General features: G+C 35.8%; 1 protein-coding gene across 4 annotated transcripts in view; it reads left to right on the plus strand.

The window, feature by feature from the left end:
* The window catches only part of LOC110461140 (sex peptide receptor-like), a 207,740-nt gene extending 183,019 nt beyond the window's left edge, over positions 1-24,721 (plus strand). For all 4 annotated transcript variants that reach the window (XM_021514469.1, XM_021514468.1, XM_021514470.1 and 1 more), the window contains one exon: positions 20,359-24,721. In XM_021514469.1, coding sequence (XP_021370144.1) covers positions 20,424-21,632 — 1,209 coding nt within the window. In that variant the 5' untranslated portion in view covers positions 20,359-20,423 and the 3' untranslated portion in view covers positions 21,633-24,721. The remainder of the gene's footprint in view (positions 1-20,358) is intronic.
* The last annotated feature ends 335 nt before the right edge of the window (positions 24,722-25,056 follow it).

Consider the following 25,056-nt stretch of genomic DNA (forward strand, 5'->3'; position numbering starts at 1 on the left):
CGGAAGGACATATGACGTTAATTAAATTGTGCTTAGAAACAGTCCTGATAAGAAACATTTCCCTTATTCTAATATGTTTCTTTTGATGTATAATTTCATATCAAAACATAGATTCCTTCTTCTTTCAATCATAGGAAAAGAGGTGGCCGACTGATATTTAACAAAGCATATGGTAAAAGTGTTTAGAGATATACATGTATCATTAATACAATCAGATGAAAAGTACGTTGAATTTAAGAAATACATTTTACCACGATATTTTATTTTACACCATCTACAAAATTAACGTTAGTGCAGGCAAATTCGCCATGCACCCAAATTCGCCAACCTGTGACGAAAATGCCATATGACGTCATAATACATAAGATGTGACGTAAACAACGTCACCATAATCTTCAACACAGTTTTAAAAAGCCTTCAAATATTTTGACAAAAAGAGGTATAAGAAGGGGAAAGCTTTACTTTTAATCAAAACAGTTATGAAATATCTGGTAACACAACGAATCTTAAAAATTTGGTCTGTGCGACGGACATCTCGTCAACTAAACTCATTAATCTGAGGCCAGTTGGTTGTTATTTAGTGTAAATTTATTACATACACATGAAAATACCCATATCTTAACGCTAATTGCAGTTAATGCAAGTAAATTGCTTTTCTACAAGTGTACTTTGGTACATGTACAATGCACTGACGATCCACTGAGTGTTTATGGAAATGAACTTTGATAATTCGTCAGTTTCAAAATTTCATGCAATGTGTATTTAGAATACAATCAACCAGTATCTTTTTAAACGTATTGTTTGCGTCTTACGTTCAACAATCATACAACACTTAAATTAAAATACCATCTAGAAAGGTTCTAGATTTATATCTGAAAGGAATCTGTTGTCGGCCTGAAAGTACTGCAGTGCAATCGCATGCTGATTGTACGCAGAGACCGACAGTTACCAAAGACTGATTTTTACATGAAAAAGTAAGTAAATTTACAACCCATGGCCGGGCAGTCTTTGTTGAATAAGTTTTTAAGTAAAAAAAAGTCGTTTTTATTTGTCAGATGTTTCCCGTTGACGTGCAAGGGGGGGATCGTTGACCCGATGAAAAATATAATATTGGGCAGCGATTTGGAAGTTTATATTTTTTATTGGGTATCATGTAAATTGAAATAGTCTCAGCCAATACCCGACATCTTTCTCAAACGACATTAATAAGTTTCTTCAAGTTTCCGAAAACTAACTATCACAACTAAGAAAAGCCATGTATTTCAATGTTAATCATTGTTACACACACATTTGGAGCTGTTCGTATCAGTACGGACTGTGTAACATAAACATACAAAATTTTACATTAAAACACTTAGATTACTTGTAAATTAGTTAAATGTTTGAAGGTGGTGAAACTGCCTGCACCTTTGAGAAAAACCACGGAAGGCCTGATGACGTCACAAATGCTGCTGCGTGACGTCATTCAGGCGTGTTAACAACAATGTTTATCTATGGGCATTTCAGTCGAATCTTCTTCTGTATTGGTGCTCGTCGGCATTTTGATACATGCCTATTTGGTCGAATTATTAACAGAAACCCTTACTAATGTGACATATTTGCCTTCACTGAAGTTAGCAGTTTTACACCGATGAAGGTGCTTATTTAACCAATGATAAAAAAATAAAGACATTCCCAAATTTTCTCCGCTAGGAGTTGAACCCTAGAATACAGATTACTAGCACATTGCAAAACCGATCCAAATTTCACGCGTGCTATTCTGCACAAGGCTCTCTCCCCGCTTTTGGGTAACACGCCAATTGCTTGATGAAATGGGGGATACAGTTGTAAAAGGGTGAAAGAATACTTCATCTTCCTTCATACATGCCAATTAAAACTATTTATGATACTTTGGAGGCGTTAAAGTTGACGAATAAATCAAGTACCAAAACATGTTTACCTGATGGTGTTTAAAATATACTAACATACTAGATGTATTTCGTTTCCTATTAGTCAACCTTGATCCATCTGGGGTTACGCTCACTTTCGCTCTATGCACCCTGGTATATGTCATAACAACATTGAAGGCACACGGTTAGCTATTTGATTGGTCTCAGGTAAAAACAAATCCTGAGATGTCCAATTGCTAAGTTGATACATGATACTTGTTTTTTTAATATTACAGAGCAGCGACAATCTACACGAAAGCAAGTCAAATTAACCGTTACGTGACGGCGAGATACTTTTCATATACATCAAAGGATCAGATAAGTATTCTTGTCTCATCCATAAGGTGATACACACTGAAACTAGTTTTTGCCATGACATATTCCTTGGGTACACAAAGCGAAAGAGAGCTTTACTCTTGGAGTATCGAGGATGCCTGTTAATTTAATTAAGTCCTATAACGTTAACAGTACTGAAGATTCCTCTTTTCAACTTCCAATATTTGCATTTTTCTACTGTACACGTGAAGTATACAAAATGTTTAACAAACCGGAATATCTCCCTGTTCGCTGGAACTTTCTATCTGACGTGGGTGTCTGGATCACTTTTGTGACGTCACAAATCAATACTAAAGCAATTATGACGTCATAATAGGCTATAAAGAAAATAACATCCATTAGTCTGACTGGCAGTGATTTTTATAGTAATATCATGTGGTAGATGCATGTTTTGTTTTTGTTTTTGTATTTTGATCGTTATGGAAAACAAAGATAAAAATAAATCCCTGAGACTGAGGTACAGAATAGAGAATACAATTACTTAAATATGGGAGAAAACCCTCGATAGATTATGTTGTTTTCGATATCTCATCCCTTGGGGTTCAATCACCTTATCTTTCCCCTATCCCAATGCAAAAATGGCAATATTCTACCAAGATGAGAACATGTCCACTATGCCTGCGATTGTTGGTTGCCAAAGTATGTTCCCTAGTTTTCCCTGAATATATCATGAGGTGGTCCGCATGTGATACGGAAGCCTGTGGTTTCGTTTTTATCTGCTTTTGAGTATCATTATGGCGTCATTGTTCGATATGTAAATATGACCGTTGGGGAATAATATTCATACATTTTTGTATTAAAAAAAAAATGTACTGAAAAATATCGATATAAATATAACAGATGACAAATAAAAAAGAGACCGATGTGAATAGTTATGTCTACGTACCGCCTAAGTAACGACCATTTTTACAACTTGTTATTGGTCTTGAGGGATTTACAGCTCAGCACTCATAAACTCTGGATATGTGTTATCCTCGTTACGTGTTCAGTATAGTACAGACAAACGACGAATTAGCTAAACAATGACATGTGGGAGTACTTACAAATGGAGTTTGATTTATAGTTCTGTGGTAGTATTGGGCGGTTAGTGATCGTCTAGGAACATGATATCGGCGATTGATACATGACATAAAGAGCTCGAAAACCTAGTCACATGTGCTTGTTGATGTTGTGTTTTGATGCAATTTGATAACAAATGTAGACGTTATATTTGAAAAAGTATTAATAATACATTTTCATCGTAAAAAATGTATTAATATCTAATTCGTTATGCGACAAATAACACGATGATGAATACACATTTGCTCTTTTGTAGAAACAAATAAAGTGCTAATGTTGCACAATAAATTATTTTGACAGGAAATGCCAACTTTATAATACCACACGATACAGCTCGTAACACGGGTAATAATTGCTGTGAGATTTAGCTTTTCACGATAGCGACTTGTTGTTCTAAGGGCAGACGCAGTATATCATTGCATCACTTATATCTGATAATGGAAGCTGAAAGTCAGGAAGTAGACGTCATTATTTAAGGAATGATATTTATTTTTTCAACATTTATGAGGTCATAACAACAATGGGTTTTTGGACATATTTTACATGAATCGCTAACGCGATTCATTCAATATGTCCATAAACCCATTGTTGTTATGACCTCATAAATGTTGAAAAAATAAAAATCATTCCTTAAATNGGTTTGTTCCTGCTTATACACGGGTGCAACGCAGTGGCGAGAACAGTGTTTTTCGCGGGGAAATGTGACACTATCGTGAGAGATCTTAGCAACCGTCAACAACAATAACACAACAAAATGTAGTTCCATATTCAATGTTTATTTGTAGAACAGGACACGTGAATACGTGGATATTTCACAAAGCACAGTTCAATAATATTTTAAGATGTAAGAATTAAGCATCTAGTTCGGTCGTTCCGAGTGAGTAGTTTTTGTAGTGTATAACTACGCAGTGTGATCAGGTTACTATCAGTTCCCTCGTGCTGAGATTCTATGTAACACCTGTGTTATGCATTTATGAATGTAATTTTTGTCAATGGGTCTAAGCATACAGAATGTAAATATATAACAATAACAGATGATTTATTTGAACCTAGAACTGATATCATGTCTGAATTGATGAGTGTGAGGACGTTTTCAGTACGGGGATATACTTTACAATAGACAGCACAGGAACAGAGAGCAGATTAAGGCAATGTTTTCTTTGTTATGCAAGCATGCATAATTGACAATAATTGCTATTTCGTTTCCGGAAAGTGCGATACGACCATTTTGTCATGTTTCATCATTACAATGGATTTATGCAAATATGTCAAACCGGCTTATATGCTGACCCAATGGAACTCCGGATGTTGTGTACCCCTTTTCTTTTCTAAGGATTTTCTGAATGTCTGCTAAATTGATATGCCGGTCAAAATTTGTATATTTTAGTTATACAAAGTTGCGTGAAAATTAATAATCTTTTCATTTAAAAAGAGGCACGTTCAACAACAAACATCAAATAGATACCTATACAATACTTCAGTGTGAATTAGTTGTATAGAAGTTGAACTTTCATCCTGTATAGACAATGTGCATTCCATTATTTTCATAGCTTGCGACATAGATTTAGACATAGATTTATTACATAGACATACCTGCAAAGATATACAGGTATATTGGTATTATTTAAGCTCTTTCTCTATGCTAAATATTGGCTACACATAAACATGTATTCCAGACATATGGAGAGATAATTGCATAAATTGTATAATGCTGAGATACGGATGCCCGAGGGATTATATAGGCCGAGGGCGGATGAAGAATATGACATGGAAAAAGAACACTTGTCACATTCTTTTTATCATATACCTACTTTTAAAAACAGCGTCTTTCTCCCAAGTGCCAACAAACACACGGTTGTCAGCTATGATTGGTGCTAAAAGTACCGTAGTCCAAGCTTAACAAATCGTGTGCGTACATTTCTATAGCTCACTGAACGCAGTGCAATTTGTAAATGCCATTGCAACCAGATCTTTATCACTTGAGATGCATGCAAGACTTGTTGTATTGCAACTTTCGTTTGGACAACAATAATGTCATGTTCTGGGGTGTATCCGAGACGCTAACGATCCGCCTGTTGAGGGTTCTAAACACTGCAGCACGCGTGGTAAATCTTTCTTGAACAATAAATGTAACAACAACAAAACAACAGGTGATTCAACATTTAAAATTTTGTTATAGATACAGACTGTAAACATGAAATACACTGCATTGTACAACTGCTTTGTCCGTCTAGGACTTATCGGTGGTGATAAGGGCCAAAAGGGTGGAAATCCTTATTGGTCTAAGCAACTCTCGTAATAAGTATGGGTCATACAGTCAGGATATGTGCAGTCGGATACCGAACCCGAGCTGTGTGTTTAAATATGTTACCGACGAAAACAGATATTTCTAAAAGATAGCTGTCACTTTGTAAAAAACAGTGTATAATAGAGGAGGGATTACTACGCTGACTGATTATCTAAGGGATTGCTGAAACATTTTGGTACACATTATATAAGCAATACGCATGTTTGTACATACATAATGTACATGTATTCCTTCTTATTGTATGTTTACCAATATGTTTCAGCACCGCAATGTGTTAAAGAGAGCATTGTCGATGAACAAAATGGTACATTGTATCACTCCACCACAACAATGTAAACATGTTTTATAATTTAATCAATTTTGAATTTATATATAGACATAAGAAGATCCTCAAAGCAGTCATTCCTTATAATGTATGTTCAATGGTTATTCCGTCTTTGCGTATTGCAGAATTATCTTCTCTTGTGAGCAGGTATTGATTGTTACGTCATCGGTTTGTGTGTGAAAATTACGTCGTTTTCTCAAACATTGATGACGTACTCTCAGAAACAAATGACGTAACAATCAATACCTGCTCACATGAGCAGATAACTCTGCAATACGAAAAGACGGAATAGCCGTTATGAAATGATCCTCACATATTTAATGCCATAACGATTTGTTTCATTAGTTTACATTTCCTTAGTGCTCGTCGTTTTTATACAGATTTTGCAATGCAACCCTTTCTCATTATTTGTCGCACCATGTTATAAAGTACGAGCTTGTAATCAAAAATCAAAGACTTGTTCTTAGTTTCACGAGTAATCACTGAATTTGTTTTTTCATTTTCTTGTGTCTTTCCTTAATTGCATACAATTAAGTAACAAGGATGTACGCTTTTTCATTATACTGATAGGTTTTGCACGAAATAATAACTGTTTCTGCTCACGCGAGGCAAAACCTTAATTTTAGTAATCAATATCATAGTTTTCCCGGCATTATTGTTTTAAATGAAACAACAGAGTTCCGTCGAAATGGTGATTATTCGAATATGTACCCAATGCAGAAATATTTACCATACAAATCCACAGTTTATCAGCCTGCTGGTTCAAGTGAACGAAAATGCAGTCTAAAACAGCAATTCATTCTTTGTATTAAATGAGAAACCATAGAAATACTGCCGCCGGCTCTGTCAATGAAGTCGACTCATGCCTGTCATTTCTTCAGTGAGACGAGATAATTCGATCTGCTTAGAATCCGTAATATTTCCCGGCACTCTTGAGGAATAGAAGAAAACCTTCATGTCTTCCAAAATGACGGATTTGATCAAGATCTCCGTCCGCTCCTTTTGATAATCTAGAATGTATTTCTTCTTGAATGCGTCTTGTCAATGTTGGCTTCTACATGTGTAGGACCTAGGCTGTTAACACATCAGCTAATAGTATAGGCAATCACGAAAAGAAGGAGGTCAAACGAAAGCACTGGTTTGTTTTTCATTATAATATTACACTATAGATATGTTAAGGCAACGGTTTATCACTGTCTTTGAACAATAGAAACTTTCTAGACAATAGTATTTCAAATCTTCTGTAGCCTACCAAATTATCAAGGTTTCAGCGTTACGTATCGCGGAAAGGTGCAATACTAAACCTGTAAACGTTCTCAAAGATACATTTCGCAGTCTTTGTAAGCACATTTAGCACCATGATTACAAGGATACCCCGATCTTGAAACTGTTACCAGGATAACACATCTAATACGTGTGTATTTGAAAACCACTCATTTGTTTACGCTGTAAACAAACCCATTTGGACATGTTTTTGCAAGGCATTTATGGCAATGGAATGAAATGTCTGGCCTTGAATCTTCAAGCTAAGATAAGGTAAAAAAAAATTGCTGCGTTATGAAAAGTAAAACATTCCTGCGTTTGAAACAAGGCTAATACTTTATCAGCCGGGTCTTTTCAGCTAACCTGTCGGTAAGGACTCGCAATGCCCAGTGAATACAGACAAACCCGAACCGACTGATTTCATTACCGGTACCGAAATAAATGGTTGTCATGTCCGTATGGCCTCACTGCGCATTTTGATTGTGTATCAAATAACACGCAATTAGTTCTCATCACTGTGTCGTACACTGCAACTGCCATACAGCTAGTGTTACTGTCGTAATTCTATTTGCTTGTAATACATTACCAAATAAGATAGGCCCGTGCATGTTTTGATTATCAAACCAATTTTTGCATCGAATGCCATGCAATCAGCGATGACCAATCTCTGGAATTGTGTTACCATGCAAATTAGCTAGTTTTTATGAGTATGAGCTTTATTGTCAGACCTTTAAAATACCAAAAACATCTGCAGGCTCTGCTATGTACTATGAACAAATCATGCTTTTCTGTTCCTTTTTGTATCCCGTATTAGCCTATGGGCTGTATTCGTGCGTTCGTGTATGCTATGTTTATTCTATTAATTGTCCATGTTTCAAAAGACTCATATTATTAGTTACATATTCACTTGCAGGGGGTATACGGAAGTATATGGGGTCCATGGAAAAACCTGTATTGGGCGAGGCGCTTCGCAATACAATACAGGTTTTTCCATGGACACCATATATTTCCGTGAATATATCCCGCCGATGACTTTTTATTTATTTCATCAGAAAATAAGCCGCCAAAATACAAACTGTACCTGTTCAGTAAGTGGCGAATGTTTTCCACACTGGTTGCCTTGTACATTTCCCCATCCGGTTTCCGGAGGTCCATGAAAAAGTGGGACAGCGTCTCATTTAGTGCGACTTTGTCGAACGTTTCGAAATTGGATGGTTGCTGTTTCTCCGTTAGGTAGGCTTTTAGTGTTGTTGCTGGTCTCTTGTTGCTTTTTTGTGTGTTCTGAGAAGATAGATCCGTCCTAATTCTCTTGATTTCATCATCGTTTCTTGAAGCAAACCTGGCCGCCATGTTTGTTTACGTCGTCTGCCGTCGGTGTGACGTCACGAAAACATGACCTCATGACGTCACGATAGTGAGGCTCCACAGAGGGGTACATGTAATACGGAAAATATTCCCCCTGCAGGTAGCATAATACGGGTTTGTATGAGGTTCGCGCCAGCCAATAAAATCGCTACATTTTTGTCAGAGGCGGGATAAATGGTTCCATATCACTTAAATTAAAAAAAAACAGAAACCGTAACACCCGACCAGACAATATTATTATCCACAGGTTCAACAACAAATCCAAAAAAACAACTTATATGAAATCGACTCATAAAGATCCCTTTTATAACGGCTACGGGTGATTTCAGATGTACTCGTGAGTGCTGGAGTCAGTATGCTATAAATCTGATAATATGCAGTGCTACCTCACTAAAATACTCCGCCAAAGGCACCCAGTACTCTAATCCACCAGGTCACCTTATACAGACAACAAACAAACTCGTCGTTGCGTTTAATCTAAATGGTGTAACGTATAGCATGTTACTAACAACTTACCATCATCGATTATGTATTTTCTTCAAGGAGCCGCGGTGGCCATGTGGTTAAGTTGCCATCTAGGATCACACTTGACAGCGGTCACAAAGTACTGGCCGCACACCGGTGGTTTTTCTCTGGGTACTCCGGTTTAATCCATCTCCGAAACTTGGCTCGTACTTAAATGACCACAGCTGTCAATAGGACGTAAAACACAAGCAAAACGAAATCCACCAGTCAGTTTATATTTATTTATACTTCAGTGATGATAAAAGGAATAATATATCAGGGATTATGTAAAAAGTGAATTTCCAGATCATAAAATTTGTACTGGATTCCCACGTTGTTTGAACTGAATGAAAACTAAAATTTGAGTCTATCAGGTGTCCGCACATAACGAATATGGCTAAATTGGAGATTAATTTCTTTCCGACTTCAATTTGTTATGAAAAATTGAAGGTCACGGAGTTCTTATTTAATGACACTGTAACAAAAATAGGATTTTCTGTTCTTCTGAAAGCTTTTCAGGCTTATGTATATATCTTTTTTTTTATACGTCTCAAAGATCTTATAAACTATCTTGAAGCAGTATTTCATGTTTTTCATGAATTATATATTTCAGATTTCCTCCGAAAAATAAAGAATTTGATTTCAATTTTACATACATATTTTGTACCCCAGACAGGATATTTTATTCTAGAATAAGAACAATAATAACAAGCTGATCATTTACAAGTATCTGTATGACATAAAAAAAAAGGCTACAGACAAAGTTACCGGGCAACGCTCAAATGTCAATCTCCGGCAGCACATATACATTGGTGATTCCTTATGTTTGACTAAGGACTTCGTCCATGGCTCCAACAGGGACACGTATTACTGTTATACACAGAAAAGTGACACATGTGATCTGTCCGGTAGAATGTGTACAGATTGGCTACTTACCAACTTCTTAGGTCATTCATCGGTCAAGAAATCTTTACTTGCAATCGCGACATCATAATCAATACAAGTGAGTAGGTGCAGCCTAGAAATGTATTGTTTGATTGTATTATGTATGTGATATATTGAAAAATATAGTGATAGGTTTAAATGAGCCTTTGTAATAACAATCGAACTGAGAATTCGGAAACAAAAAATATATCGTGCGATACAAATCAAATCATTATTACATCATATAAAAAAAATCTAATAATACTGTGGAGTCGGTATATGCCTCATGACAGCATTCATCAAGAGATATCATACGCATTTTGCATAACCTATTGTGTAGAAAGATGAAACATGGATTTATTCCTGTTAGTGTATTCATTGCGATCGCTAAGTCTGCCGTCAATAGCTTATCATTAATGTCCATGGCCCGTGAATGTCGATAACACTAAAAGTTCGGAACAGACTTGCTTTCGACAAGCGGTAGCAAATATTCATTAGCGATCAACCTTCGGTAATCTATAGACCATATTGTAGCAAATGGACTCTTTAGAAAATAGATAGCGTTATATAGAATTTCATTAAAAGGAAAGTTTCGTGATTGTGTGTAAACAGTTAATAAGGTTGAGGCCAAGCCGCCATCTGCCAATAAATCAAACGACAGCCATAATGCATCAAAGACTGAATGGTCAAATAATTTAAAGTGAATTCGAGGTCCAATTTCCGCCGCTTTCTTTGGAGTCGAAATAATGAACTCGCATGGCATAACAATTAAGTTTTTGATTAGGGTTGCTTTGTCAAGGAGGTGAATGTGTTCCACCTGTTAATATAACTCCCCCAGTAAATTCGATAAATATATAATTGTTATTGTCTTCCTCGTCAGTTGAAAGGTGATTGCCCCTATCGATGGTAGATTTAGCAGATGAGTGGGCTCACTGTATTCAACGCACACTCCAAAGACCACTCAATACAGCAATGATGTCAATTAATTTGTTATAGGCCCATTTACATGTGCTCTGTTTAAGACAAACACATATGTATGTAGTAATGGACTGCTTTAGATAACAACTGGCAAATGAGATATTAATATGATATAAGCATTGACAACACGTAAGCATTCCTGTTAAGCGAGTGTTCATTCGTAGATCTTGTAAAACTGTCGAGATGATAACGTACGTCCGATATGTTCGATTATGTACATAAATGTTAATTTACGGTAAAATGTCAAATATCACAAAATAAGGAGGCAATCATTATAAATAATATCATAATCGCTATCTAATTATTTTGAGCCGCAAATTGTTTTATGTGGTCCAAATGTGCAATATATAGTGAATTTATTTCCTAGATATGATAATTTTATTGGTTAGATAATTGAAAATAGTTAAAGCACAGACCATTTCATTTGGTACATCACCGAGGTCATTGTTATGGAAAAACGCCCGAACCCTCAAAAGAGATATATCATTATTATAGATTTTATGATAAAAGAAAAGACAATCAATTCCATTATCATTCTGAGTATTTATGTTTGTTAATACACAAATCAATAATTTAAGCTAAAACCCTGGTGAACTCGTCTATAATCGAAAACGCAATTAAGGGGAGGTTACTCTGTATAGTAAACCATGTCACTACGGAGCAGTTGAACAGTGACCCTTGACGTATCGTCAACAGAAATAACATGAGGAATGTTTATGATAAAGAATAGACAATGGTTATGTGTTATATTATTGTTCTGGAGTTATGCAGTTGATAAGGACTTGGTAGAGCGCCGGTAACCATATAATTTAGTTGAACAGATGGTGATACTTAGTGTTGCAATTTTTGTAAGATTCAACTAAGTATACGTACATAAGGTAGAACAGTTTTTTTTTATAATTTTTGATCGATCACTTTGTTGAAGAAGAGAGAAATAAAACACACCTGGAGGAATCAGCCGCAAATGACGAAGATGCTCATTTTTAGTCATTTGATTTCCCGCTTCTATTATGTTAAATTATTTTATAAGTAGGTTGAAACAAGTATGAGTAATTGTTTTTCTAACTGAACACTTCACATGTGTGCACTTGCAATGCTACGGTGTTACCCGTTTTTGTTTTGTTCCTAAAGACAACTTTCTGAAATCACTTCAAAATGGAAATAAATGTCGTTTATCACCATGACGCAAGGGAAACTAGGTCCATGTGGACGCCAACTCGCCCACATATGTGTTATGTAATTATTTTGCAAATAATTCAAAAATGAATTCCAAAACGCTAGGCATCTTGATGAATTCCCTCCTGTTTGTCTCGACAGAGAAGGCAGTTCGTTTGTATTATGTGCTTCTGAAAAAATGTTCCGTTGTACGCCTCCTGTGACAGACTTGGGGCGTTACGAGGAAATGGCTTAATTATAAAACTGGAAATTCAGCTGAAAGGAAAATAATCATACATGCAGACAATTTATCAAAATCCCTGAAGACCTGCCTAGACAATATGTCTGCAATACAGCAGAAGTTTTTGTTTTTTAAATTATTACATCATTTGAGTCAAGTAAGTATTAAAATGACCTTAAATTATTGCAGAAAAACATGACAAAAGCGACCATTTTGTAAATGTATTTTACTTTTATCTAATGACGATAAGTAGTGTGGTAAATAATAAATAGATACGTGCATTTGAAGAAATAAAACAACTCTTTCAAATTATTGATTGAACATATTTGTTTGCAAGAAATAAATGTGAGACAATGTGGAACACTTTCATGTAATTATACATTAGTTCAACGTGTTTCTGCAATAACGCAAGCTCACCATACTAAGATCATTATCCACAAGGTCTGACCTCGGTATCTACTGACAAAAGGGCCATGGTCTGTCTTTGGGAACGGTTATTGGACATTAATTGCAGACGAAAATTATAGGGTATGATATAATTAACGTTTAATGGTCATTCCAAGCACCTTCCTACTTCCTGGTTAGCTTGAGAAAGGTAGCCTTTTTTCTCTCAGTAATATTCAGATGATTGTTAATTTTACGACTTGTAAAATCACACGTCAGCTTCAGAAGCCTACACGTCACCCTATAGCAGTAGAATATATGTAGGTAGTATTGATGGAAAGTTGATTTGATTTTTGTAGATGATTTAGGATGACAATTCATTGATATTTTGTTTCCTGAATGACATGCTCAGGATAGGAACGTTGGCATTTCTCGCGGATATTAACATCTCAAGTCATTATCACTGAAAGGAAAATTGGAAATTGCCCCATAAAGTCGATCATCGAGGCTAAAATCGTACCAGAATGTCATTATATAAGTCCTTGTAAATTACACACATCATATAGTTACGTTTACGTTTAACGTATGTCGGCGCGTAGTACTTAAAATTTATATACCAAATGATGAGTTACCCTTCTCAACTTCAAAAATGTTGAAATGTATCGAAATCACTTCGATTCGCGCTCCGACTCCATCACGTCTTGTCGCGATTTTTACAATCCTGACACCTTGACATTGATATCCGATTTTTACCGCATAATCTCGTAGAACCCAATAACCGATTACTAGATGTACCATTCCAACATAATCATGTCAACACAAATATATTACAAACTCCATACATAGTTAACATTCGATTATTTTCATACCAATTCCATGACGTCAATAACTGCTTACAGTGTAATACCTTGTTTCGAAGCTGACAGATATTACCTTATTTCATCACAACAAAACAGGCATAGGGATCTTCCAAAACAGTATTTGCTGTTTCTCAGTTGTGTTTAAAAGAATCGACGTTTGCTGATCACATATTTGCTTATTACACAATCACGATCATTAATAAGGATATAAATGTAGTTTTTCATTCTCTTTTGCAAAAAATATGGTGCTTTCTACTTGTAAACGATTCGAGAAATCAATATCGATCTGCTGTCACCCATTCATTGCGTTTGATCGTGGTATTTTTTCCACTTCCACCACTCTTTTAGTTATTTCCCTCTATACACATTTACAATTGCAACGTTTGTACAAAAAATACTACACGCCTTTCAGAATGTCTCTTTACCAAAAGTTGTCATCGTACAATTTAATAATGATACGGTTGTCCATCATACTAATTGTGTGTTTTAATTACAATTACGATACATGTATATAAATATATATATCTCTTTATAGGCTGACCTCAGCATCCGAGAACAAACAATAAGAAATACAATCATTCTGAAATATTTTGGAAAGGTCCATTAATTTCATTGACATCTTAGCTGAATAAGCTTGTTTTAGTACGATGCCTCCTAAGATTTCGTGTTAGGCTGATTCATGGCCGGATTCCTGCTTTCTACGCAAACACACAATAGTAATACCCTGGTACGTCGTATACCGTTCTCAATCGGCATTACTATGATAGTCCCATGTATAAGAAAGGAGATTAGTATTTCTAGTCGTGTTCCACCACCCGTTGTTCCCAAAGCAGCACTTTAACTGTTAGCTCAACGATCGCTACCGCGGAGCGATGAAATGGCATACAGCTAAACTTCATTAAGATTGAGTGTATTTTTACGTTTAATGCAAGGATTTGTGGGGTATTATTTTGAAACAGTCTTCTTGATTAGACTTTATCATGAGAAATGTAAGATCAATGTCCATTTGGCTATTAACTTAATGACGAAATGGTTAGATACTTGATCATATCATCTGAGAGGGCCTCTCAGGCTGGACATCCGAGGGGATTTGTCTTGGCACACATGCTAAAGGTAGTTTATGCTGAAGTCTTAATTAAGCTCAGTAATATTTAAGCACTTATTATATATAGTGCAGAGACTGTTTTAAATTAACGTTACTTCCGATTAATGTTCAAAGGTAATGACAAGATCCTATGTATAATATTCAAAGGTTACGATCCATTGAGAGTACGTCCCAGAGCTATATAGTCTGGTGTTCTCCACATTCGCCGTACATTTGTGTTTAATAAACACACTAGACTTTTGTTTGAAGGTATTCTGCGTGGTTTTACTAACCGACTTCAAGAGCCTAAATGGAACTTCTTCGAATTTCGTTTGTTCGTTCCCGACTTTTCTATGAAAACATGATGTTGAATACGGATATTTGAATGTTGATCGACATCAAACTACTAGCACGTTATAAAAATGTCATAGATCGAGGAAATATTGGTGTAAGACAAAAGACACTTTCTGCCAAAGTACAGATTATGGTTGCTTTTAGAAAGAAGAAAAATCTATCTTAGTTGTAAAAATTATTGATAATGGAATTGGTTCATTATTACACTTTACATCACATCTTAGGGGGATATTGGTCACATCAAACTGTGTAAGAAAACGGAAGCGGTGTGAAAAGAGACACAATTTACCTTAGGGGGTCTCTTAGATCTAAATCCGCAAGCGACAAGAAAATTATATTAGAACTCCCCAAGACTAGTAAACATTATAACGACATTTCACTTCATATTCAAAACACTCGGAAATGGAATTAAGTAGAGAGATGTCGATGGTTTGAGACGGAAGCCAGTCGATGTATTCCCGGTACAACATATGAGGTAGGCCAGTAATGCAATTAAGCTGTAAAATCAGACCAAGACCAGCATGATTAGTAGCTTGGCCTCCCAGGGTCCCAAACTGTAACCTCCACTCACCCTTTTAACCCCCAGTGGTAGATAGAACCTGTTATTGATGGTCAAGTATTAGCATACACAACTATAGACAAAAGTTACAATTATTCGTTCTCGTCTTGGCACATACGGATCCTTCAGTAGACCCTGCTGGTAGATATTTAGTGCACAAGGTTTGCCGTTAATTTGACAGACACAATTGACCCTTTTAAGTAATTGCACGGTTCAGTATGCATACACTATCCTCATTATAAATGGGAAATAAACAAGTACAACCTTTGTTTTTGAAACTATAAATCCAGCGGTTTTACGCAACTGTCCTTCTGTTTCGTCATTAGTTTTAGTGTAAGCCCAATTTAGATTTCCTACCAGTTGGCGCCTACTATCATCGAAGTTTCCAAGAAGGACGAAACAGTTATATTATGACGCCTAATTCAATTATAGTATACTGCATCAATTACCAAATCTAAAAGGTGCAATCACATTCATGTATGTGTATAACAGTGCTTGACATGTCATCGTGTTCATTTTGGTAATAGGTTGATGGCCGATATCCTGCGTTGTGTTTCCCTATCTATGTCAGTCATGGCAGCTGTTGCTAAATTGCAGTTGATGAACTAAAAGAACGTTGGTCTAATACGGTATATTCGAACAATGAATGTTTCGCGAGAGTATCGGTTGTGCTTCCGAACGTTTTTTGCATCAGGCCAGCGTCATATTGCCTGGTAAATGTTTAACCAGAAAAGCCGCGTTGTTAAATTAAATAAGACGATCCTATTAATATCAAATATTATGTTTGGCTTTATTTCAAATATTGATATATAATGAAATTAAGATACATGTTTACGAAGCAGACGATACTGATTTCTGCATTAGCTCACTGCATGAATTTATATTCGAAAAGATGAGTTTTATGTAGTTGTGCCAAAATAACTACATCGATTTGATATTCCGCGGTTTTCTGCTGCTTTTATTCATATCAGACACAATGACTTATACTATAAATGTGCTTTCAATTATTATAGATATATAGGCCATTCTGTTTGATATTTAGTTGATTTGAAAAAAATCAGGTACACTTCATTGATATCGTAGAGCAGAGAATCTAGAGAATATTCTTACCAGGTAACGAATTGATGTTTCACAACAAAAAGACAATAGGATTCGTCTGTCCAACATATAACTCATATCTAATATAAATACGGAAACAACAGGATTTGACTATCCAACTTTAAACTGATACTTTATATGACAGAGACAAAAGGATTGTCTAACAAAGCATTGATCTTACTTCAATGAAAATTCAAAATAATACACATTTATATTTCAATAAAATATTAGCTTCGCCGGGCTATACTATTCTTTGTGCATTACACGCTCTTTTTCAATGGAAATACATAATTGAACTCCTGCATCATCTCCTACTAACATATTTTGGGGTTGTTGTGTGCCAGGCTCATGGCACAGATATGGTGGTGTGCTCTCTTTGATAAAGCCAGCCGCACTCCGCCACTCGAGGGACCGGCTTGGAGATAGCAGAGCGACGGGCTCGACGTGTACGTGTATATAATGCATTTACATACACATTTAGCACTGATCAGCCCAATTCTGTCATACACGCAAATAACTCTATGCTCATATCATTGAACGGAACAATATTCGGTACAGCATGAGATTACCAAGAAATTTGTCGCTCCGTTATAGAGCAGTGTAATGCGGGCGGAAAGGGGAGGAATGGCAATCATTGTTGAAGATGAACTGGTAATTATGTGATTTGTGAAGGAGAATCATTTTCAACTTGTCTATTATTTGAATGAATATTATGGAGATAAGAAGCAGATACATGTTCGTGGTGGTGATGGACTTGGTTTGAAACGAGAAAAGCTAAAGTCTCTACCGCCCATTATCAACAAATTACCGGTGGCCATATTAAGCAAACTGACGTTCCATTTAATTAGACTGATATTGATTGCTCTCCGACCGTATAATGAGTGCAAGGCGATGAATAACAACTTCTCGATAGAGTTAATTTTGTCTCATTTGTCGTCAAAACTGTGCCAAACCCTAACGCTTCGTCTAGAGATTGGACGTCTTTAAATCAAATGGGAAACATTTTATAAAGTGAGTTCGTATTATACAAATTTTCGAGCACAATTGCTAATGGAAAAAAGGACTTACAAATTTTGCTCCGTTAGCTTTTGTAACATACTTTGTAATATGTTTCATCGATTTTTATTAAAAAAAAATACATGTTTAGTTTTTATGCTTCTTTCATTTGAAAGAAAATGCTTATCATTTCTGAGATGTCAACATTTTCCTTAACTTCCTTTTTACACACGGAGACGTATTTGTATGTCGCGTATAACACTATTGTGTTAAATGTTTTGTTATATGATTTATCCATCTCCGTTTGATATTACGTGGTCAACTTAAAGCATTTAGAATCAGGGCGTATACTTCAAAGCAGTATTTGACGCAATGCCTAATTGCAACGTGACTACGTTACATGTGCAATGCTATCAAAACTAATTGATCAACAGTATTCAGTCAACAGGTTGTTCCAATGTTTGCATTCGCAACAACTCTCTCAACAGGTGTTCGTATTGTGGGACTAGAAAATAGCTAGGCATCACCCGAGTACTACATATTTAGTCATTTTGATCTCTGTGGAGTATAACATATAGATAGAACATACAAATTGACAAAAATATATTGCAAGGGAGGCAACTGTTACTACATCTAATAGCACATTACTTGTAATGATGTTGTGTTCGTTTAAACACACCGTCATAAAACTTGGTGCGAACACGGGCATTTAAGCCAGTAGTCTTACATTGAACATACAAACATAAACCTTACTCAGTGCTTGTACAGAACACATGTTGTTGAATTTGGGTATACACTTTGCTTGTATCAATTCGCTATTATCTATCCCCTCCCGTTATCTTTATTTTCCTGTCCAAGTATTATAAATTAGAATACAGAAGAAGAGGGAAAGCAAAGGTACAAATTGGTCTCATAGAATTTGCACGTCAATAATCCGAAAAACTGGTGACATATTCTGCCGATATTGCTAAAGTATGTTTACAAAAACAAAACAAAACAAAAAAACTTTTTTTTTCTTCTGATTTTGCTCTTTATTTAATGTTAAAATGTTATTAACTGAAATCCCTGGGATTTTACAAATATGATATTTACGCCAGAAACATAAACTGAACCACTCTCTTTTTTACGAAATATTAACTCTGGAGCTTTGATGCATGTGCTTCACTTATTAACAACGTTAAGATCTAACAGCGATGATTTTGGATATCAGACATTTCTAACAAATAAAAAAAAAACAATTCGGAAAATTTATCTCTATTCGAATGTTAAGGGAAGACGAAAATAATTTAATGCATCTTTTATCTCTAAGACGACCTCCAGTCCAAATGTTATTGCAAACCCTGGCATTTCTTATCGTGTTAACTGACGTTACTTAAGAACGCTGAAAACCTGAAAAACATCGTGAATTTAAAGAGAAATTGCATAACCAGAGAGTTGCTCTCGTTTGTGGTACTTTTTTTTATTCGATTTAGATAAAAGTTAAAACAATTTTAAAGACAAAACATCAAAAGGAATTTGATGTTGTCGTCAACACACTATGTTGATAGAAAGTGTTATATTAGTTCAATAATGAGTGTAACCGTCAAATATATCGTTGACTACCTCTAATTAGTGATAAGAAGAGCAAATGAATATTTCATTTCGAAATTTGTGATAACAGGATAACAGTTTTCCTGATACCAATAGTTCAAAACAGCCTTCCGATCGACAACAAATATCACGACAATCAGTCGACACGAAACATTTCACTTTGAAACGGTTGTCAATGTTTATCTTTGTAATCTATTTCACATGTTAAAGTGAAACCGTGGATCTCAATCTGTCAGATGTATTGTCAAAACCACGTCATTTGTCACCAACACAGCAGTACACGTCAGTCATAGGAACCGATATGGAGGTTGTGCAAGATTCTTGCTTCTTTAACACTGTGTCTCTGAACTATATTTAGACTTGTGAAGTTTGTCGTGCTTGACATTTGTATAAAATATGAAACTAATTGTCATGTATGCATTCCTTAGATAGAACATGAACATACAGGTCTTCGGCTCTAATACAATTAACATATTATAATTGATTTGATACTCAAAGGTATCAGGATCGCAACAATCATTGCGCCACGATGACCAGAGTGTATCCAGAGTTTCTACCGGAGGAGCTTTAATATACGATGAGGAAATTAAATGATAAAGCGATAGAAGGCGTAATCACTAAGATTGTTAGTACAAGCCAGTACCTTTTCTTCATAATTTTTTCTTAATTGTTCAAGATGCATCCTTAAAATGCCACCATCTGGTTCGGGAAGCACTTATCCTCGTTAACAACGTGTTTCGTATTCAGTTTTGTTGGTATTATGGTTTAGTTTTTGTGCTGTATGTTCGTGTCACTGTGTTTCTTATTATTATTTATTTTTTGTGTACTAAGGTGTGTTTTTTTTTTTTTTTTTTTTTTTTTTTTACATCTGCTTCATTTTTTATATTTTGCGATTTTAACCTGCAGTTTTATAACAAAGCAGGGTTCTTTTTTTATATGATTGACAATGTAGGACCGTACATAATATTTGTATAATCTATGATAGTAAATGATCGATCAATAACTGAAACAATTTAGAAAATAATGATATTTTCTTTGATTTTGTAGAATCTGAATGCGTCGTCAGTGACGGGACCTCATTGTCGGAGAACCAACCACAAAGGATAAGCACAATGGCCTACAGGACTAATTCCACACACAGTCCGTATGATATGATAGAACTGAATGCGCTGGACACATATGAGAGTTCCTCGTCGAATCTTGCGTTGAACGACACACACGAGGATGAAATATCTACCCTAGTAGCCTTCAGCAAACGATACGCCCCACTTCACGGATACATCAGTGTCTTTGTTTGCGTATTCGGAATAATTGCTAACGTCGCAAATATAGTAGTACTTACGCGAAAAAACATGATAACAACGACAAATATTGTCCTTACCTGGCTTGCAGTGACGGATTCCATGAAAATGTTGGATTACCTGCCTTTTGTGACCTACTTTTATATTCTCAAGGAAGATGACTTGGCTTACTTCGCCTCGAGGAGCTACAGTTGGATGTGTTTCCTGTTGTATCACGCCAGTTTTAGTATTGTGTGTCACACTGTGGCGATATGGTGTACCATTGTGCTGGCAATCATGAGATTCCTCATCATCTGGTTCCCAGCAAAGGGCTCTATGTGGTGCAGCCATAGACGGGCTAAGATATCTATCGCAGTTGTATACGTATCCGTTATCATTATATGTATTCCAAATTTCATGATGAATACGATGACAACCATTCACCGAAACGTTACAGACGCACAGGGTAAGATGTATACGGAGATCATATACCACTCAAGTGTACGGACTACGGGGGAGTTTTCCGTGGTCAGTGATATTAACTTCTATATCCAGGCTCTTCTGGTCAAGCTTGTCCCCTGTGTTACATTGACCATATTCACAGTGTTGCTTATTTACGCCATGCACAAGGCTTACAAAAAGCGTATAGCACTGAAAAGTCAAGGAAAGAAAGAGGACGCAGACCGCCATCACGAACACAACCGGACCACGGGGATGTTGCTGGCCGTTGTCGTGCTGTTCCTCATCACCGAACTTCCACAGGGCATGCTCACTCTTCTCATTATCTTCATTCCATCGATTCAGCACAGTGTGTACAATCCACTTGGAGACATTCTCGATATCGTAGCCCTGTGTAACAACGCCATTAACTTTGTGCTGTACTGTAGTATGAGTACACTCTTTCGTGACACATTTGTCCGAATATTTTGTACTTGTTGTCCGAAAAATCGTCCAGGTTGGTCTAAGACTAAGCTCATTACAAACGGAAATGGAAGAAAGTATAATTCTACGCATGATGGTACGACTACCACAGACGTATAGACTAATGAAACAACAACAGAAGCAACGTCTGTTCATGGTTTCATGAACTGGAAAGTAACACACATGGCTGCTTGGACACTTAGTATCGCTTAAAAAGCATTTTCAGGTTTGCTTGTACATGTACATACAAATAAGAACGACTTGCGGTTGACATTGTGACTGCCATCGCAGTGTGAATCTTGGAGTTTTTATCTATGAATCTACGTATTTGAAAGGCTTTAGCCCGAATATAGGATATTATCTACCCACTAAAGGTTAGTGCAGGACAGTGTACGTGTCTGTCTCACCCGATTGAATTTTTAACTGATTATAGTCGGACTGACATATTTCAAGGGTTAATGAAAGGTGAGTGGCAACAATTCAGGAAATTAAGAAATGAGCCCATGTTTTCTATCACGAGACCGTGTGTTCCTTAATAGAAAATGTTTAATAATGAGTAAACAGACAATAATTTATACAAATATTTAAAAATACGATGTTCCAGCTTCACCATCCCCAAACAAACCACATCCAAACAAATTGGACCTACCATTTCGACAACAAGATTTCAGCTTCATTTGTTATTTTAACTCGGTCATCTCGAGATTTCTTGAAATATGTTCGCAATAAAATGGTCTTGATTAATAACCTTTGAACGATGTAGACAGAGAAATTACAAACCTCGGTATAATGTTTTCTATCTTAAAAATCTTAAAGCAAAGGTGAACACAATTAACCGTACCATCATCAAATATGTGAAAAAAAAGTGTTGGTGTTACTCTGGTTACGCTGCATAAAGTTATGACGCGATTATGACGTAGAATACTACCGCTTGTGAGCTGTTTTTGTCCAAGTAAGTAAGGACATGTTATCTTTTCATTAGAAAAAACGCGAATGTCCCTGTGAAGTGCAGAAGAAATCGCGTATGAGTAATAGGCATATGACATAATACTTTGAAACAGCAAAGATTTGTCCCGTTTGGTTAAGTTTCCCCCTTTTCGCCTTTGCACACGATTGGCAATATCAAAACCAGTTGAAAAAGCCTTTACACATAGCTATAAATGGCAGTACTGATATGTGTCAAAAGTAACAAGGTATTCCAATCTGTATGTTATCCGCAGTTACAATAACTACATTATCATACGTGTCCCTTGCTAGCTTTGGCATCAGACTTATTGTATTGATGAAACATTCTCCAATAAACATTTGTATATATATCATTGAAAACTGTGTCGCATAAACTCGTCAACTATTACAGGTAAACGATCAGGACAGCGACCGTGTATCACCTATCACAAAGCTATCTACCATCAGTATTTTATCAAGTCTATCAAATATTTTAATTATCTGAATCCACGCGCGATTTCCGTTCTTATCATAAACAACACTATCGGATAATGATATTCCCGGTGTCTGTATAGCGTTTATTGTTATCCCGGCCAATAATTTGTCAACAGAATACTGCAGCATAACAGGTACTCATGAGTATACATATTTGAGGCACACAATGTATACTTAAACTGTACATAATGAACTATCCACAGACCGCAACGCAAGAATGTGGACAATTCGGTTCCATGTATAACACACATCTCTCACACAACTCATGTGTCTTAATTGGCAGCGTTATACTGATAACAAATGGCATACATTTAAGTTACTCATAAAAACAATCACATTGCGCAAATTGAGATAAGTTTAAATTCTGCAATCCTATTTTTCTATTGACAAAGGGCAAGTAGACCATTGATTTGTATTGTTCTTTTCGAGTAAAAGAAAGAAAACAAACACCATATTATTTATACTCAAGGGCCAAAATCCGAACTCCAAATCAATACAAAAAAGGCAAAAATAGGAAATCTTGATATATTATATATAAATGTAGGACATTGTAAACGGAACAAATACTGCGCCTCCACATCTGTTCTATTACCCAGCATTACGCCGAGCATAGAACATTGTATGTAGACCGTCACAATAATGGAAACTCAAGCAATTAGTGTACATAGCTTATCTTTTGTATATTTATTTTCATTTTCGTGGGTGGTTTACTATGTCGTGGTATGCACATTCTGGCCTGTATCAAGCACATCACATTTCGTTGATTCATGTCATTATAGTAATAAATTACATGGATATGGAATTTCATGGACTTTTGTAATCCAACGAACATTTGTGATTTGACTCCATCAGTCATGCTGTATATACTGTTATTTTCTTAGTTTTCGCAGATACCTGGTTTTTTTTCCATTGTGCTTCAAACTTCACTCGCAAATTGTTTTTCACCAAAAGAACAATAGCGTGCATACAATAATGTATACTAATGCATAAACAGTCATTATTAAAAGATCAGCATGCAAAAATATTGTTTTAATTGAATTCGTCTCTCGTTAAGTATCTTTTTTCGAGTTATAAATATGACTTAAAGTATATTGATATACATCACACTTTCTTTAATTATGTATTTCACGACCGGACATCAATCAAATTATTACGTTAGATATTTCAACCACCAGGTACGAATTGTATTGTGATTTTCGTCAGGTGTGATAAAAAAGAGATCAATTTATCAGTTTACAGCCTTTTTGAATCGTAAAAATTACGTAAGAGAAGAAAGTAAAGAAGACCGACGGGAACACTTGAGAGTTATACAATAATGTAACATATACACGTGTAAATTTATGTGCACATTTCTTTGAATTGTTAACGTTCTAGTGTTAACTTGCTGTAGCATCAGACACCAATGAGACCCCAGGAACATTAACAACTCTCCGATGAATTACAGATTGCAAATCTGAGAATGTATCTATGAATTCGTGTATCGTTCAAGAAGATTTTGTACTGTATCAACATCTCAAGAAAAGGAAAATAAATGAGAAGATAAAAGTTAATTTCCCTGGGGCCGAAATGGTATGTAGTTTATGTCCGTGGGTTTGAACGAGCACTATTGTACTAACACCTGAGGACCATCTGGGGTTCATTGTCATAACCATTCACACTGTCCATGTGCTATTTATGTAGAATAAACATGCATAGGAAGATTACCGGTTATTATGTCTTTTTTTAGTTCCATTGATCGTTCAATCATGTAGTCATAAAAATATTGTATTTGTCCATTCTTTAAAACAGATTTATAGACAGGAGAACAAACAAAATCTGAATCTTTAGTCGGTATGGAAAACGATATAAATATAAAAAAATATATATAAAAAAAGGACATCAAACAAAAGGAAGACAACTTCACGGACTGATATAGCACCAAACCAACAAAAACTAAATAAAAAACAACATAAAAAATACAGCAACACGAATGAGTACAGCAGAAAAACAAACCGACGGAAAACGTTATGAAGTGAGAACACATCAAAACAAAAGGAGAGACATCATGAACCAGATCAAAAACCACTTGACTCTTACAGATTTTGTTCCCGACAACACATGTGGA

Source organism: Mizuhopecten yessoensis, unplaced genomic scaffold, assembly GCF_002113885.1.
Source record: "Mizuhopecten yessoensis strain PY_sf001 unplaced genomic scaffold, ASM211388v2 scaffold10575, whole genome shotgun sequence".
Lineage (NCBI taxonomy): Eukaryota > Metazoa > Mollusca > Bivalvia > Pectinida > Pectinidae > Mizuhopecten > Mizuhopecten yessoensis.